At 40.1% G+C, this 17,437-nt stretch overlaps 1 protein-coding gene across 6 annotated transcripts in view; it reads right to left on the bottom strand.

The window, feature by feature from the left end:
- The window catches only part of rptor (regulatory associated protein of MTOR, complex 1), a 198,588-nt gene that overhangs the window by 51,609 nt on the left and 129,542 nt on the right, over positions 1-17,437 (bottom strand). For all 6 annotated transcript variants that reach the window (XM_030416136.1, XM_030416152.1, XM_030416143.1 and 3 more), the window contains 5 exons: positions 15,252-15,362; positions 13,815-13,889; positions 13,581-13,646; positions 6,749-6,940; positions 1,360-1,500 (listed from right to left, as the gene is read on the bottom strand). In XM_030416136.1, coding sequence (XP_030271996.1) covers positions 1,360-1,500; positions 6,749-6,940; positions 13,581-13,646; positions 13,815-13,889; positions 15,252-15,362 — 585 coding nt within the window. The remainder of the gene's footprint in view (positions 1-1,359; positions 1,501-6,748; positions 6,941-13,580; positions 13,647-13,814; positions 13,890-15,251; positions 15,363-17,437) is intronic.

Here is a 17,437-nt window from a genome sequence, read left to right as displayed (position 1 = left end):
AACATTTCCTGGTTCCAGATTCTTAAATGTGAGAATTTGTCAATTATAAATGAAGTATCGTTAAACTTAAGACAAAGGAAGAAATTTGAAGATGTCACCTTTGGGCTCTGGGAAATTTTGATGAGAATTTTTCACACTTTTGACATTCCAAATGATTAATGAATTAATAATCGGCAGAATAATGATAATAAAACAACCATTGGTTACAGCCCTAGTGTGAAATCAGCACTCCTTTACTTTGTTTTCATATATATATATATATATATATATAATATATATATATATATATATATATATATATAGAAATATTTCTACCCAAAGATTGAACTTTCTGTACATACAGAATTGCATTGTTGGTCTTACAATCACCTACAAATAGAAAAATTTAAGGGAGGAATAAATCAAACATCAGATCTTGATGAACAAATTATTCAAGTTGAAAATGGATATGCCTCCCCAGACCAGCACTGACCCTCCGCCAAACCACTCGTGCTGTATGATGTTTCAAGCAGAATAATGTTTACCATGATGTCTCAAGACTCTTTCATGCCTGTCACATGGCTCAGTGTGAACTTGCTCTCATCTGTGATGAGAACGGGGCGCCAGTGGTGGACCTGCCAATTCTGAGGAATGCCAGTGCCATCAGGTTGCATGGTGAGGGGCTTTGAGCACAGGTCCCACTAGAGGAAGTTGAGCCCTCATGTCACCCTCATAGAGTCTGTTTCTGACAGTTTGGTCAGAATCATGCACACCAGTAGCCTGCTGGAGGTCATTGTGTAATGCTCTAGCAGTGCTCCTCCTGTTCCTCCAAGCACAAAGGAGCACATACAGGTCCTGCTGCTGGGTTGATGGTCTCCTACGGCCCTGTCTAGCTCTACTCGTGTAATGACCAGTCTCCTGGTATCTCTTCTTGGGGCGAAAGGGCAAACCTTCTTGCGACCGCACGTATAGATGTGCCATCCTGGATGAGCTGGACTGCCTGTTAAACCTGACTGGGCTGCAGGTACAGCCTCATGCTACCAGTAGTGACAAGGGCACCAGCAGAACACAGAACTAAAGAGGAATCAGTCAGGAAGGATAAGGAGAGAGCAACTGTGTGTGGCCACCACATGCAAAACCATTCCCTTTTTAGAGGTTGTCTTGCTTTTGCCGCTCCATAACACCTGTTGTCACTTTGATTCCAGTAAAGCAGGTGAAATTGATTCACAAGCACTATCATTGAGGTTTGACTGACTTGGCTTTATAGAGTGACAATTAAGTGCTCCCTTAATTTTTTGGAGCAGTGTATATTGATAATATCTGATAACCTTAATGTATTTCATGTATGTGGTGGTAGAAGTATAATTGCTTTAGACTGACCTTGCGGACCACAGGGCTGCCATCATTGATGAGCTGGGCCAGCATCATGGCCACGTTGTGGTCGATGGTGGTGGAGTGGTCCGTCCTCTCAGCAGAGTTCCCCACAAATGTCCCGAGAGCAAAAACAGCCGCACACCTCACCTGCAGAAACACAAACAGCAACACCATCAACTCACTTTCCTCTTGGTTAAAACTGCAGAGGTAATCATAGTTTAATTTTCTCTTAATGTATCACTACGAAATGCACTGGAACTCATCAGGGCTGTGTGCTCCTATGAGCTGCTTTCGGTCACTATAACTCATTACCGTCTCTGCCTGCTTCATTGGATGTTTAATCCAAACTCTCACCAACGCACAGAAGGCATTCTCCGTGAGGGATTGATCTTACACTGAACCAAATTACAGCGCTTGAATGGATATTTGGGTAGAGTGTTTGTTGTGGAGACAGACACCAATTTTTTTCAGGATGAATCACTGCAGCTATTTTTTAATCTTGTGATGCGGTTTTAGTGATGCTCCGGCACACAGATGTTTCTTTGATTTGGTTTGCTCTGCTCCAATTAAAATGATCAGCTGAAACATTTTGGATGAACATATTGTAATTTTCCACCTAAAACTTGGAGAGAAAAAAAGAAAGTCTTAAAGTTAAAACATAAGGCTGTAATAACGGAAAATCTTCATCTGCCACCTTTGCTTACATTCCTTAATTCACTAGAACATGAGACTCAGAATACCACAAACACCTGAACAATCTGTTACAGCCCTTCAAGTCAATGCTGTCATTTACACCAAGGTGTGTTGACTTAAATCCACTGGATTTTTTTAAAGTCAAAGTTAGCAAGGGTGTTTTGTATTGCATTGCATTATATCATTGCACAACTCAATACAAACCTGTGGGTAATTTGAGTATACACGCCTGTACTTTACACGTAAAATGTTCCCATTTTGTTCTATGACATAAAAGTGAAGATTATGGTGCTGAACAAAACATGCCACAGAGCACCACTGTCTGCAATAATCAAAAATCCCACCGAAAGATCTCAGCAGCTGCTTGTGGCTGAAACCTGCTAACCCCCTAACTTCAGGGGTTAGTCTGAGAAAAACACATCATCCCAGCAGCACTCTATTTGTTGCATGCTGTATTTGTTTGTGTCTGAGGGGCGGCTGTGGTTCAGGAGGCAGAGCAGTCATCCACCAGTCGGGGGGGTCCATGGTTCAATCTGCCGCCCCTGCAGCATACATGTCAGAGTTTCCTCGGGCGAGGTACCAAACACCCTACATACCTACGTACATCCAAAGAGAGATACTGCTCCCGGTGGCTCTTTCATCAGTGTGCGAGTACAAATGAACGGGTTGTGCTCCAGATGAACAGGTGGCACCATATATGAATGGGCGAATGCTGACTTGAGATGTAAAGCCCTTTGAGTGGTCGCCAAGACTAGAAAATGCAGTCCACTTACCATTCATGATATCTGTAAGGGGTGTTTATAGTAATGTGGCCAACTCCTACACATCCCACTGCTGTGCTAGCCAGTATTACTATACTGAGAACATAGTCTTATTGAACATTATTTCAGGAGGAATGTAAAGCAATTCGAGTGTGTGAGTGTGTGCGTGTGTGTGTACGTACGTGTACTATCATGACGTGCTACTAAACAACACTGTCGTCTCAGCTGTGTCCCCAAAAATTTTTCATTAAACCTAATCAAAGTCTAAAACTAACCCTGCTTAGTCACTGATCTCTCACACACACACACACACACACACACACACACACACACACACACACACACACACACACACACACACACACACACACACACACACACACACACACACACACACACACACACACACACACACACAGCATTTGAGGTGTCTCAATGTAACACTGTGGGGAAGTGCAACAATCTAATGCAGTCAGTTATCATCAGTCAGTCTGAGTCTCCGGTGGTTCTAACACACGCAATCTGAAAATTCCTAGTGTAAAATAAATGAATGACCTGGAAGTAATGCTGAAAAGTATATTTGTGTGTGTGTGTGTGTGGGCACAAACATAGCTGTGCCTGCAGGCCTCAAATTCAACTCTGGGGCCAAAGCAGCTGTCTGTCCGTGGGAAGGTGGAAGTTGCTGCTGAAAAACAGATGTTCCCTGTGTGTGCAAGTGTGTGCAAATACATGCAAATACATGTGGTGTGTGTGTGTGTCAGTGAGGGCACCAAGTGTCTGGGTGAACTTCAGGGCAACTTCTGCCTCGCTGTCCCTGTGGTCCGCACACGACCTCGTCAGATGGTTTCCGTCTCGATTTAACACAGTGGGTCCAAACTGTTTAAAGTCTGTGTGGGTCTGCTCTGAAGAATGTGTGTCTGTGTGCGCGTTTCCTTTCTTTCAAAAATCTGGCTTTTATTAGTCTGTATAAACTAGTTAGTGCTGCAGAACACGTGTGTATACCAGAGGATTCTTAGACAATAATCCTATTTTCAAGAGTGTGTTTTTGGTCTGGTTGTGTGTCCTGCTGTTGCTGGTCAGAACCTACAGTTGTCAACAAAGACTATCTATATATCTATATCTATCTAAATCTATATCTATCTCTCTCTCTCTCTATATATATATATGTGTGTGTGTGTGTGTGTCTTAGATTTTGTGCTGAGAACAGATGTCTCAGAAGCACAACTGTTTCAGACATTATGTCAATCTGCTGCCAACCTGATGATTTAATCAACAAGAGGAAACTAAATCCTTGTAGCAGATGTGCAGTAATAACTGAATAATGCTTGAAATATAAAACTAATGGATTAAAGAATCTCCAGCGAGTAGTTGCAGTTAAACCAGCATTTGAGAGTATCATTCAGTGTGGTTAAAAGCAGGAATGTCTATAAATCAGTCTGTATTGATCTTTAAATGATTGTGACTCATTCTTAGAGTATCTGCAAGATAAGCTTTCCTTCACTCAGCAGGACACATATGTTGATAAATCTGCAGCACTCAAGCACAGTGCCGTTACATACCACTGTCCACCATGTTCACCGCCATCAGATCCAATGCAGATGGCACCGGGCTGCCACACAATAACCTCATACACCTCGACACACGTCGTACATGTCCACTATAACTCATCAATCCTGTGCATCATCGCCTCCATTTCAACTTTCTTAGCAGATTGTCCAGTATTTCATATTCTATTTTTGAAACGCATTACAGTGCAAATGACGCTGCATCACCTTTTATAATATTTAACAATCTATGAGATGGACCATAATCAAGACTGAAAAAGAAATCTGATCAAATAAACATCTTTATCACAGCATTTTTGATGTTCTGATTAATATCACGTACATACTAGTTAACTGTTAAAAAACACTACACATATTTTCAGTTTTGTTGTTAACATCACAAATAGTTCTTTTCTTTCTGAAACATTAGACTTTAGGTTACTGTATGATTCTATCTGCTTTTCTACTGATGAGAAAATAAATGCTTTCAATCCTTTTTCAGGATTGACAGAGTTGCTGCAGTTGAGAGAATGTCATACAGGCTGTGTAAAAGGACACAACACATTTTTTCATGTGTGACATGTGTTTCATTTGGAAATGCTGAAGTGAAAGAATGAGATGGAAGCACACTTATTTCCATGCCAGGATTTTTTGGCTTTTGTGTTTTCTTCCTAAACTGTATCGTGTATTTTTCTCTGTAATTCCAGAAAGACCTGTCTCATTTCTCTGTTTGTGGTGCTGATGGGTTATCTGGAATGTTCCGTGTGGAAATAGTAATGCAGGTAAATAAGACAAAAGATATATGCTAATGTTATTTTTCAAAATATTGTGATACCTCTGTAAATCAAGATTATAGTTTTAGTCATAGATTTATCTTTACTTTTCTACCTTATACAGACAAGCAAAATATTGTTAATCTTGACAAATTTGGCAGTATCCAAAAAAAAAAAAAAAAAATCTTACACCTGACACAAACGGTGCACAGTCTGCGCAACTGTCCCTGCAAGTGATAAACTGAGGCAGCGCCCACGTTGTGTAAATAGAAAATGTACTACTTGTGCGCCTCTGGGTGCGCTGGTCTTAAAGTGAGGTGTTGTCAGGTGCACTGATGGCAGCTTGCCGTCTTCAAGCAGCGGAAAGTGACAGCGCCATAGACAAACACACAGCTGCTCTAAAGTCAAACGTGCTGTCTGTTTCCTGCCATTTAAAGAGTGCATTATTCACATAGTGATATGCGCCTACACAGGCGGGTTCACACTGTGCATACGCTCTGACTTTATGATTTGGGAGGCTGCTTTCAGTTATTCTGAAAATTTCCATAAATGCAGTAATGTCACTGCAGCAAATATTGTGGCACATTTAATCAACATAAACAAAAAGGTTGAGACAAAAACCCTCTGGAGGAATTAAACATGAAGCTGGACAGGATCTGAGGATTTACCAGGACAGCTGCTTCATGCCAAACTATTCTACTGTACAAATCTGAACTGTTTGTGTGTGTGACCTTTTGTTGCGTAGAAGAACACAGAACGCAACTTAACATGGAATATCAACCCGATCCTGTCGGCGAGTCAGGAGTTTTAAATAATCATAATGATAATGAAGATTATCCGCGTGTGCAAATGCAAATACACTTACGCATGTTAATGTAGAGGTACACATATTGTATCTGCTGCTGGAGGATCGATGCAGGTAATGTCATTAATATTTTCCTCACTAAGGATGTATTTCACCCCTCTGATCCCACCGTTATTGATCAGGATGATAATATTTATGATCTGTCCCATCTCATCCACGGACTCAGATCTCCACATACACAGAGTGTTGCATCAGCACTCCTCAGTTACATATCAGGGTATTTTTTCATTTGCAGTCAACAGAGTTGTTGATGGGACAGATGACTGTGAAACAGCGGGGCAGTGAGAGGGTCCAGCAGCAGAGGACCATTCTGAAGGGAATGGGAAACGACACTCGGATTGGGTTAATTAATGTTGCCAAAACACGCCAATGACTCAAAAAAGTTGATATATGAAGTGAAGGCTTTGCTTTGAACCAATTTAAGAAAATTAATCGTATAATTAAGTATAATTAATCGTATTCAAAGTGTTGTTTTCGTCGGCCCATACTTGAGATTGGTCTGGTTTTTAATATAAGAAAATCTAATTTCATCTTGACAGTCCTAGATGAGAATTCTTTTTTTTATGTCTTTGTAAGACAAATCTGAACACTTTATCTTAAAACAAGTATAATCATCTAATTACAATGGTGCTTAAAAGATTTCCAATCTTAGAAAACTGTGAAGGATTTAATCATTTGCAAAAGAAGACATCAGGGCTTTTTTTTTGCAGTTTGGGAAAATGATTTAAATATACCTAGACTCTGGTGCTAACCTCTCACCTCGGGAATTGGATCAGACAACAGAGTGTAGAGCTTCTCGTGGGCGCTGTCCCGAACTCCACACCAGCGCGCTGGGTCGAAGTTCTGCCAGATGCGGCCCAGGCAAATGGCCACCCACTGGCGGAGCAAAGGGTGGGGGTCTGACAGCTGCTCCAGGCAGTTGGCTATTAGGTTGCCCTGCAGACAGGCCTCCTGGTGGGGGAGAGGAAAGTGAGAGGAGTCACACAAACTGATGAGTGTGAAAGGAGTTCCGTTGGTCAGAGGTGATTTTTGGACCTTTAGGTTATTAAGGAGGGATACCTATAGAAGAGTACATCAACAAGTGTAAGAAGCTTTTAAGTGTTGTGAGGTTCAAGTGATAGTAACAGTGGGAAGGACATGTGTGGCCATTTGTGCTTTTATCTATGGACAGTAGACACTGGACGTGACACTGTGGTAGTGTATTATTTTTAACAAACTGACAATAATGGACTGTAAATAAGTGTGCGTGAGTCTTAAGCTTCCTGAGCAGCACAGAGACACCAGGCAGGGCGCAGCCTTGTACCTCATTATCACTGCTAACTTGTAACCTTGCCTTGTGTGACAGACAAAAACATTATGAGCTGTGCAGTAATAGGACTTATTTCTGTGAACCTTGAAGCCCTCTGCAAATCCTTTTTTTTTTAATGGGAACGAAAGGTAACTGGTCAAATCAAGTCATAAGTATGACAGAAAAGCTGGCATCTTCAAGGTCCTTTGATTTTGTGCAAGGCGTTAACAAGTTCTCTCTTCATTTCTCTCGTGTTTCTTTTTTTTTTTTTACGAGGCAACAAAGGTACAGCCTGTCGTTTGACTGCAAACTGGTATTGACTGGTATTAGGCCTTAGCCATGAGACTGTAGTGAAGGAAGAGTCAGCAAATACATTAATATCGTCAAATTCATATTTTACATACAGGAGATAAGTTAAAGGTGTTGAATAAAAGAAGACACGCATGTGCAATAATAAATACATACATTTAAAAAGGATCTTAGATCATTACTTAAAAAATGTTTAATGTCATTTCAAGAGAGGTGAATGTGCTTAATGTGCTTGGTTTGCAACACTTGTAAAGATTCAGGTGACATGGGAAAAGCGTAACACTGAAATCGATGAGTATGTGTTATGCATGTGATACTGGGCTGACATACCTGACCAGCCAATCAGAATGCTGCTTGCTGCATCAATTAACACACTCAGCACTCTCAACTGATTCATCTCTTCTGTGCAAACGAGACCAGAACACGTTGGATTACTCCGAGGATTACATGTTAAATGAAGCGCAATGAGAAACAGAGAAATAACTGACTGTTTCTGACCCTGAGCATGTGTAAATGTTTAAAGAGTGTACATGTCATTTTCCTTTCGGCCTGTGCATGCCAGGTCTTTTCTTTTCTCAAGGTTGGATTTGACTTATTTTTTTCCAAGGTGAGCACTTCTGCTGCTTCTCCGTGCTACAACAACAAGAGTTGAGCAGTTGTTGCGAGTCAAGCCAGTTGTTGAGACGATCCTGTGAGGTCTGAACTGTTGTTTTCATCATCTATCCTGGCAGGACTGATTTTTGCACTGACACTGAAGGATTCATTTCATTGCTGCATATTTTAAGTCCTCTCATTGGACTGATAATGGAAAATAAGGGAGAAACTACTGTAAATGTATTGTGTTGAACTTGTATTTAAACACCTAGTGGTTGGATAATATTATAGTGTAGCCAAAACCTAGGATAACCACTCAAACAGGATAAACATACATATTTTTATAATTCATAATTAAGTGGCCACTAATTATTGTTGTCTAAGTGGTTTTTGGTAATACAGTGGGAGTGATTGTATTCAGTAATGAACAGAATTCCATTGTTAATTGTAATACCTGCTTATTCATTTTTTTCTTTCTGCAAACATCGATACGGTAATACCTCAGTGTTTCCCCTAAATACAAATAGCAGTGGCGTTGGAGAGGAGAGGAGAGGGTATAGAGGGAAGCATTTTATCACTGACTTAATAATATTTTGTGCTTTGGACACCTAATATCTAGGTCAATTACCACACCTGTGAGTAATAGCGAGTAAAGCATAGGAAACTGAGAGGAGAGGAGTCCATCTTGTAACTGTAGAGACTAAAGTTGTTTTTTTCCTCGCTGCTGACACTTCATATCCAGACCATTTCACACACATGAGTAAAGCGTTCAGCATGTAAATGAGGAATTAAATGTTTACCTGATTATGTCAGCTCAGTGATTATAACAACAAGGATGGGGTATATGTTTACACTTAAGCAAGCAGTGCTGAACATGCAGTTAGGATCATGATTCTAGCAGAACAATGCTGCCTCACGTGAGCATTGTACAGTGACATTACAGCAAACAGTCATTTGTTCGGAATACCCAAATAAATACTAATCTGTTCAATAAACAATATTTGAATGGTCCACGATGATAAAAGACAGTAAGTATTCCACATAATGTGACCGTTTTCTTCATCTTGGCTCAATGCGAGGGGAACCTCGATGCATAACATGTCACGGTCTACTCAGAGAGGCCCATTCCCATGATTATTTAGACAAGATTCATAAAAGATCACCATGAATTGTTATTTCATCACTGACATATCATCAAATGTAGGCTAATTAGCAGTGTTTGATAATGCAAATTAATTTGAGAAAAAAAAAGGATAGAAAAGAAAGAATAATTGGGACAATGTATTAATGTCAGTTAGCTAGTAGCTAGCTAACACCCAGTGGATGTAAATTGTCACCCAGTGGTTAATAGGGGTCACACAAAATAATAGATTGTTTGGTAAAGCACATAGTTGTAAATCCCAGTGTTTTGCAGCATTAATGTCGTTTTCTTATCTGGCATTTTGTGCCCTTTTGCTACTGAGAAATTGTCATGTCGTCGCCCCTCCTTCAAAGGTGACAGTAGATTTTCGCCTGTGCAGATGTTTTCATTTTCAGATGAGTTAAAAAGACTGGTTCATTGCACCTCTGCTACCAGCAGAAACACTGAAAAATCCAAGATGGCGAACTTGCAAACGTACCGAATAATCTTGCACCTGTATGACACCTCCGCTGCTACAACTTCTTCCTAGAGGAAACATTGTACCTCTTTCAAACTTACCTGTTGGTTTATGTGTCATCTTTACTTTTGCAACTCAATGCTTACTGCCTCATACTCCTTTCCTCTGTGACTAACCGAGAGCCTGATATGCTGGTCCATTTGGTAACTGAGCTACATCAATATAGTGTAATAGTATGTGAAATGTGAAATGATGTAGTTAAACTGGAAATAGACAAGCTTTTTGGTTTAACTTATGACTCTGAAGAAGACACCGAACACAAAGTGTAACAGGGTTTCTGCAGGCTTGAACGAGTCAAATTTTTTAAGACCTTTTTAAGACCACTTTCAACGAAATTTAAGACCTACACAAAGTACGAAAAAGCAAGGAAAAATAAAATCCCCGAATTACTTTCAAAAATAACTAAATCTATTGCCATTCACAGAGCAACTCAAGCAATCAAGAATGGAGTGAGTGTGTCAGTTATTATAGTTTTAAAATGTCATTAGTTTTTATTCTAATTTGTTTTTTCAGTTTGCTTTTTATTTTATTTTAGTTTGAATTAGTTTAACAAGTGATTAAGTAGCTTTAGTTTGGTTTTTATCTGGGAATTTAATCTATTAACTATAATAACCCTGTTTATTTCTTTACCACCAACACATTTCCCCGAAACAAAAACAAAAATAACAAAAAAGGCGACGACGGAAGCGGTAAATGAATGTACATATTTAAGACCTTACTAAATGTAATTTAATACCTATGTGCAAAATATGGACGTATTTAAGACTTTTTAAGGCCTAAAATTGAGATTGTCAAATTTTAGACTTTTTAAGACCCCGCGGAAACCCTGTGTAAAGGCTTTGGAAAAAATGAAACCATCCATGTGTACGTTTGTTCCCTACAAGCCTCACTTTCACGGTGGTGTTCGGAAAAAGGTCAAAGGTCAAATTACGCCACAAAAGAAGCAAGTCTACCACTGTGCAACCAAAACAGGAAGAGGCACTGCTTTAACCGGTCACTATCTCCTGGTTACAGTGGAACAACTGGAATAGCTGTGGAAACTCTACACTGCAAAAGAAAAAGAACCTGCTGATTGAGGAGGCAAAAAAGGGTGAGGTGGGGGACAACAACACATCAGTTATGTGCATCACTGCTCAGCACCTTGATGATCCCCCAGTTTCAGATGTCCTTTACAGACATAAAAGCTTTTAACAGCACACCTCCCATCCACATGAACAATAACAATTGGACTCTTTTAGTGTGCTGAGAATCCTCCTTTGTCTCCTACAGATTGAGACGTTAGAACAACAAATCTTTTATCAGCAGCGACACGGTGCTCCCCATCTACTCCTCAACCCCCCTCCTTTACTTTCATGAAGTGCTTCAGATTGCTGGTGCGTTTTCCCCTGATCGAGCCTCCCAGCTGAACCCTGAGAGCTAGAATATTAAGACACCAGTGCTTGGTGACATGTTGGCAACAGCGATCCCGCAGTAACGAGCACTGTTGTTGAAAGTAAGCGGGATAAATAATGGAGATGCGGAGCAAGCAGAGTCTCTGTAATGTTGGGGATCATCTATTATTCACGGGCCTGTGAGAGGTGGGAGCATTAAGGAACTGTGGTATGGAAGAAGAATGGGTGTTTCTGAGCTTGAGAGCACATATAGCTTTTATGATCTGTCACATTTATATAATGTTGGGAGAGACGTACTGAGAGGTAGTGAAGAAAAAAATGAATGAGGCAAATAACATTAACAACTAGAAAAATAACTGCAGAGAGCAGGAAAGAGGAGGCAACAGGGAGTGATGGTGGAAAATGTCTTTGCGGTAGAGTGCGTCAGCGAGTGCGTCTGCGTACTTCATGAAATGACGAGCTACATCATCCCAACATCGCACTCTTGGATGTTTGATCAGCGTCAGACACAAAAGGCTTCTGGGATCGAACGCAGAGGGCCAGGAGCAGGCCATAGTGACACTTTGCGGTGATAAAGTATCACCATGGAGGTGGCTGTAACGGAGTTGGAGATTCTACAGGTGACAGTTGGTGACAAAATTGTCAAATAACCAATATGTCCCAGAAATACACAATGGGTGAGAGAGTAATCTCTCAAAGTGACGGCTGGCCCTTAACAACCTGCCGAGATTCTGGTGAGGGAACTAAATGAATAATGCGCTATGTTCTCCCTTTGGACTTGTGGCAATCAGACAGACAGCAGTGCAGAAATACACACAGTTTCAAACATGCTTTCTGATGTTACTTGAACTGGTATTACTAGTTTATCATATGTTTTACATTTACATGATAATTCAGTAATTAATGTTGCCAAACCTTAAGAGATGACTTCTACTTTCAGGTCTGACAGCTGCCAAAATTTTGTGCGTATTAAACATAATTTATGTAACTTCTGCCGGAAGGGGGCTCTTTGCCAGGACAAGACAAAAGACAATTTGCTTGAGTTTCGTGTGGAGGGTTGTGTTGTGGGGGGCAAGAGCCGGCTCAACGGTTCAGCCGCTCAGAACCGACCAGCTCTGGAGGAGAGGGCCAGACGTGCTTGGAGGAATAAACAGCAGCAGTCACACTGGATCCTGCTCTGGTCCTGAGCTGTTGAGCCTCTTTTTAAGAGATTACTTTTGAACTTTTGGGATTAAAAAGTGGACTATTTATCAACCATTATGTACTACAATGTTGACTGCTGACTGGGGCTGGAGGGGAAAAGGACTTTACTCCCTGAAAATTACAGAAGCTAAAGGGAAAAGAAGAGGCAGAACCAGAGTCTCTGCTGAGTGCTATACACCAACGTTAGTTTACAGTAAAGTATTCCCGCTGTTTGGGGTAACTAAACACTGCATGAGTAATCCGAATAAATACAAATGATAACTTTGCTGGTGGTGAACACACCATTAAACCACCATAACTGTAGATGGAAATCTATCTGATGCGACTCAGACGCGATGACCAAACTTCGTGTGAAGTTTAGTCTCCTTGCTGCTTTTCCTATCCTGAAGTAGCGAGACGTGACCAGATGAAACGCACTGTTGCACATATACACATTGTTTGAAATATTTGTGATAATGTAAGTACACAACTCAACAAAATATGTAATGAAGCTTGACTAACTGCTTTTAAACACTTGAAATGTATACATTTGAAATATTATATCTTTGAGGTGGACGCCTTATCATAAACGTCAGATATTCTTTATATTTTGTTGATGTATTTGTGTCTGTAAACAGTATGTATAGATACATTTTTATGTAATTTTTCAGGATTGTTATGTTGTGGTTGTTTTGCCCATGTGCCCTTTTCTGGAGGCTCCAGACACTGGAGGGGCAAATAAGAGAACTTTTGTCGTGTAGGTGATCGGTGACATAAAATATGTGGTTTACACAGGTGGCTGTAGCTCAGGGGTAGAGCCAGCCTCTTGTTATCAGAAAGTCGCTGGTTCAATTCCCCTGGTTTGCATGTCGAAGTGTCCTTGGGCAAGATACTGAACCTCAAACTGATCCTGACGTGCTGGTCTTCACCTTGCATGGCAGCCACCATCATCAGAGTGTGAATGTATGTATCAATTACTATACGTCGTTTTCTTTTATAAAAAAGAAAATGTACTGTGCTGTGCTTGTATAGTTAAGTTGAAATGATCAATGCCAAATATCACAAGTGTGTAAAGGCTTATACTTTATACTGTGCTGTCAGACTCTAATCTAACTCATCTGACCACAAAATATCCAAACATGCTCACACATACACACACACTCTCATACCTGTCCTGTGTTGTAGCTGTTGACGATGACAGCCAATATAAACACAGCCATGGTTCGATGCTCAGCCTGTAACAAAGAAAGGACCTGTGAGATCTCACTTCATGAAAATATATCTATTATATACTGCCGTCTAAAGTGTTTCTGTTGAACTCATTTTAGACCAGTAAAAAAAAAGATAATCTGACATTGATTACTTTTTCCACAAATGCACAAAGGGGATCGATGTTTACTCACTGGCATGTAACTGTCAGCCAGCACAGAAAGGAAGTACTTATGACCGTTGTCTTTCACCAGGTCAGCTTGACATGACTGCGGAGACAGATAGGAAGAAAGAGATAGAGGGAGGGAGACGGACAGAGAGAAATGACATTTTATAAACATCTTATCTAGCGACTCCAATTCTTAACAATACAGTCCCCTTCAGTGCCAGGGGTTGAACAAAGATAAAAAGCAAAGATCCAAAAATCCCTCGGTCCTTCAGGACAGACACTTAACAGACCAAACCAAATCGTCTCAAAAAAAAAAGAAAATTACATCAATAATTGGAATGAAACCACAAAATCACAAAGTAAATCAACATTGTAATTGCCCTACAAAGAGAGGACATGGTAGCAGGGTATCTGACCACTGTGACTGATGTAAAACTGAGGATAAAGTATGCAGACAATGTACAAACTGAGTAGACAAAGCCATTGCCATAGATACAGGTCATCACAGGCTGCCCAGGGAGGCCTGACTGTGCTCACTTTGTAATAAAAGAGAGGTTGAGACAGAATCTCACTTCTTACTATACCGTGAGAAATACAAAGGTTTAAGAAGAGAATTTCCTCGAAGAAATAAATCATATATATCCTGGGTTCATTCATCTCCATGATCCTCAGAAGCTGTCTCATCTATGTATGGAGAAAAATCAGTGTGCAGTTTTAGCTGCACAATCTTTTGACTGTTGTCATAAAGAAAGCTCTATTTCTATTTTTCAAAGTTTTATCATTCAATAATGGGTAAAATAAGTCTGGAAATAATGTAACTTAAACATTAATGCCAATAAAGCTTATTTGAATTAAGAAAGAGGAACAGAGAGGAGGAGAAAGAGTAGGTTTCAATTCAGTGCAAATGTTAAAATCCACACAAGTGATTGTTTCGTCCACGGCAGAGTGTCTGAACCATGACTGAACATTGATGGTATACTGTTGAGTGTTATTACTGAAAATGTTTTATTGACTTTAGGCATTAAAGAATCAAAACATGCATTGTCCACGGTCCTGAAGCTTCTAACTTATTCCAAAAAAATGACATGATTTACTACGGTGTACTTTATCATTAATCTTTAATCTCCTGCAATTTGCAACTTAACTTGCAGTTAAGGTTTCAGGTCTAGATGAAAGTCACTGACACACAAGAAAAAAAGTGTGGATGAACCCTTTTTTCTTTATTCAATGTAAAACTTTGACGCAAAAATTAAGTAGTATCTCATCATCACTTGCACTGATCAAACTTTAGCAGCTTTACCGATGTCAGATCTGATTTTCAATCAAACCAACCAAAATCACACTCTTTTCATTCAAAGACAGAGTTCATGTGACGACAGTCAACCAGTCACGAAAAGAAGCAGATCAAACAAAAACGTTAAGTCAAGCGTTGAGGGTTTGAGTGGCGTTTTACATAACTTACACTGTCCACAGCAAGGATTTTAGCCCAGATGAACACCAACAGTGGCCGCAGCTCTCTGGCTGAACTCTGTAGCAGCTTTAACACGTAGGGGAAGATCCCCACAGACAGCGCCTGAAAACACACACACACACACAACACTTATGTTAATAGAGTGGAATTGATATTACAGTTATGATCAGGCCTTGCTGCTCAATGTGTTTGTTCAAGTCTGACCACCAAGACACATCTGAATGTGAACATATACACAGGAATAGTATTCAGCGGAGCAGGAGCTGCGATGATTAATGTCATTTGACTTTGACTTGATCTCTGTGCTTTGTTTCAGCTTTGCAGATAAAATGGCTTCATTATTTATTTAGCATAACGATCTGGAGCACAGGGAAACAGGCATGAGTTAAAGTGAAACTCTCGCCAGAATGCAACCTTTTCGTGAATGTAGCCGAGTCAAACGTTCATTTAAAAGCATAATTACGACTTTTAAGATTGACCATATTTTCATTTTCGGGTCAAAATCATCTTCAATGGAGTGCTACGGGCACTCCTACCTTAGCATCAAAATCGCTATTTTTAAAACACTAAGAAGGCTCGACACAACATGAAACTTTGCTCGTAGTATCACCAGGGTCTCTACACATGAACACCAGCTTTGAGAACATTGTTTGTGTACACAGAGTTTACTAAAAGGAAAGTTTTTGAACAACTCACGTTACCAGTTGTGTTTTCCGAGATGTGTCGATCGCCGAATGCGACGTAACACGGAGGACAGTTAAGGTGGAACGTTACTGTCTTTCGGCAACAACTATCCACGCGAGATCTCACGTGACTTTTACAGGTTTTGATTTTAGTATTGTTTCTTATATGAGGCTCCTTTTTCAACTTCCAAGGTCAATATTGTTTTTCGCTAACAACAAAACAATGAATTATCCGTGTACTTTTATGGAACTAAGCTTTAGGAGCGTTCCACCTTAACTGTCCTCCAGGTTACGTCACATTCGGAGATTCTCAACTGGCAGGATGGCGGCCAGCGGAAAAACAACTGGTAACGTGAGTTGTTCAGAAACGTTCTTTTTAGTAAACTCTGTGTACACAAACAATGTTCTCAATGCTCTTGTTCATGTGTAGAGACCCTGGTGATACTACGAGCAAAGTTTCATCTTGTGTCGAGCCTTCTTAGTGTTTTAAAATGAGCAATTTTGATGCTAACATAGTATTTGCCCCTAGCACTCCACTGAAAATGATTTTGACCCGAAAACAAAGAAAAAGTGGCTCTTTCGTCATTATTATGCTTTTAAATGAACATTTGACTCGGGTACATTCACAGAAAGACCCTAGGTTGCATTTTGATGAGAGTTTCACTTTAATTCTTGCCTGTTTCCCCGTGCTCCAGATCGTTATGCTAATTTAAGTTACCCATGATCAGACTAAGATCAGCTCCATCCACTCGGCCTTTGGTTGCTGTAATCAATTCTCCTATTGATACTGTCTATTAAGAGATCCCTTTCTAATGGTTGTCCAATGTAGGTGGATTCAAGTGGATCTCCCAAAATGGCAGTCTTTTTGGTCTAAAATTCCTTCTTTGTTCTTCCCTGGGAAGCTTGTCCTTGTTAGGCTGCAGGGGAAGGTCCATACAAAAAAAAGAAAAGAAATTGTAGTAAGAAAATTTTTTTTTTGAAGATTCTCTGTCTCTTTTTGGTGGCCGGAAAGCACGATCTTCACACAGTTTACAACAAACCAGGATGGTCGATCCTCGTTCACTTAGTGCACATTGAATATGTGAAAATGTTGAGAAGGGATCTCTGCATGTCCAGGATGAATGGGAGAAGTTATTACAGTAAGAAAATACCGCACATGGGCAGCTGTTTGTTGTTTTAAGACATACTTGAAAATTGTGAACATACTCTTTAATGCACAGATGGGACAGGGGCAGTGATCTTTTCATCTAACTCAGAAAAGAAAGCAAGTGAGTATTTTTCTCATTTGTCTCAAGATTTAAAAACTAATATCAATAGAATTAGCTTTTCAAACTGAAAGTTCATTTAAATATAATCCTCAACTTTGGGGCTTTCCTTTGACTCTCTTTTTTTTTTTTTTCGCTGAGACCGCCTCTTGCATTGATTACAGCACCTTAAAGAGTCAGTACACACAAATTCCAAAAAGACATATGTTCTTACTTCAGTAGTCTCAAG

Source organism: Sparus aurata, chromosome 1 (assembly GCF_900880675.1).
Source record: "Sparus aurata chromosome 1, fSpaAur1.1, whole genome shotgun sequence".
In the NCBI taxonomy this organism is placed as follows: Eukaryota; Metazoa; Chordata; class Actinopteri; order Spariformes; family Sparidae; genus Sparus; species Sparus aurata.
The sequence above is the reverse complement of the archived record's forward strand: the minus strand, read 5'-3'. Positions and strand labels throughout refer to the sequence as shown.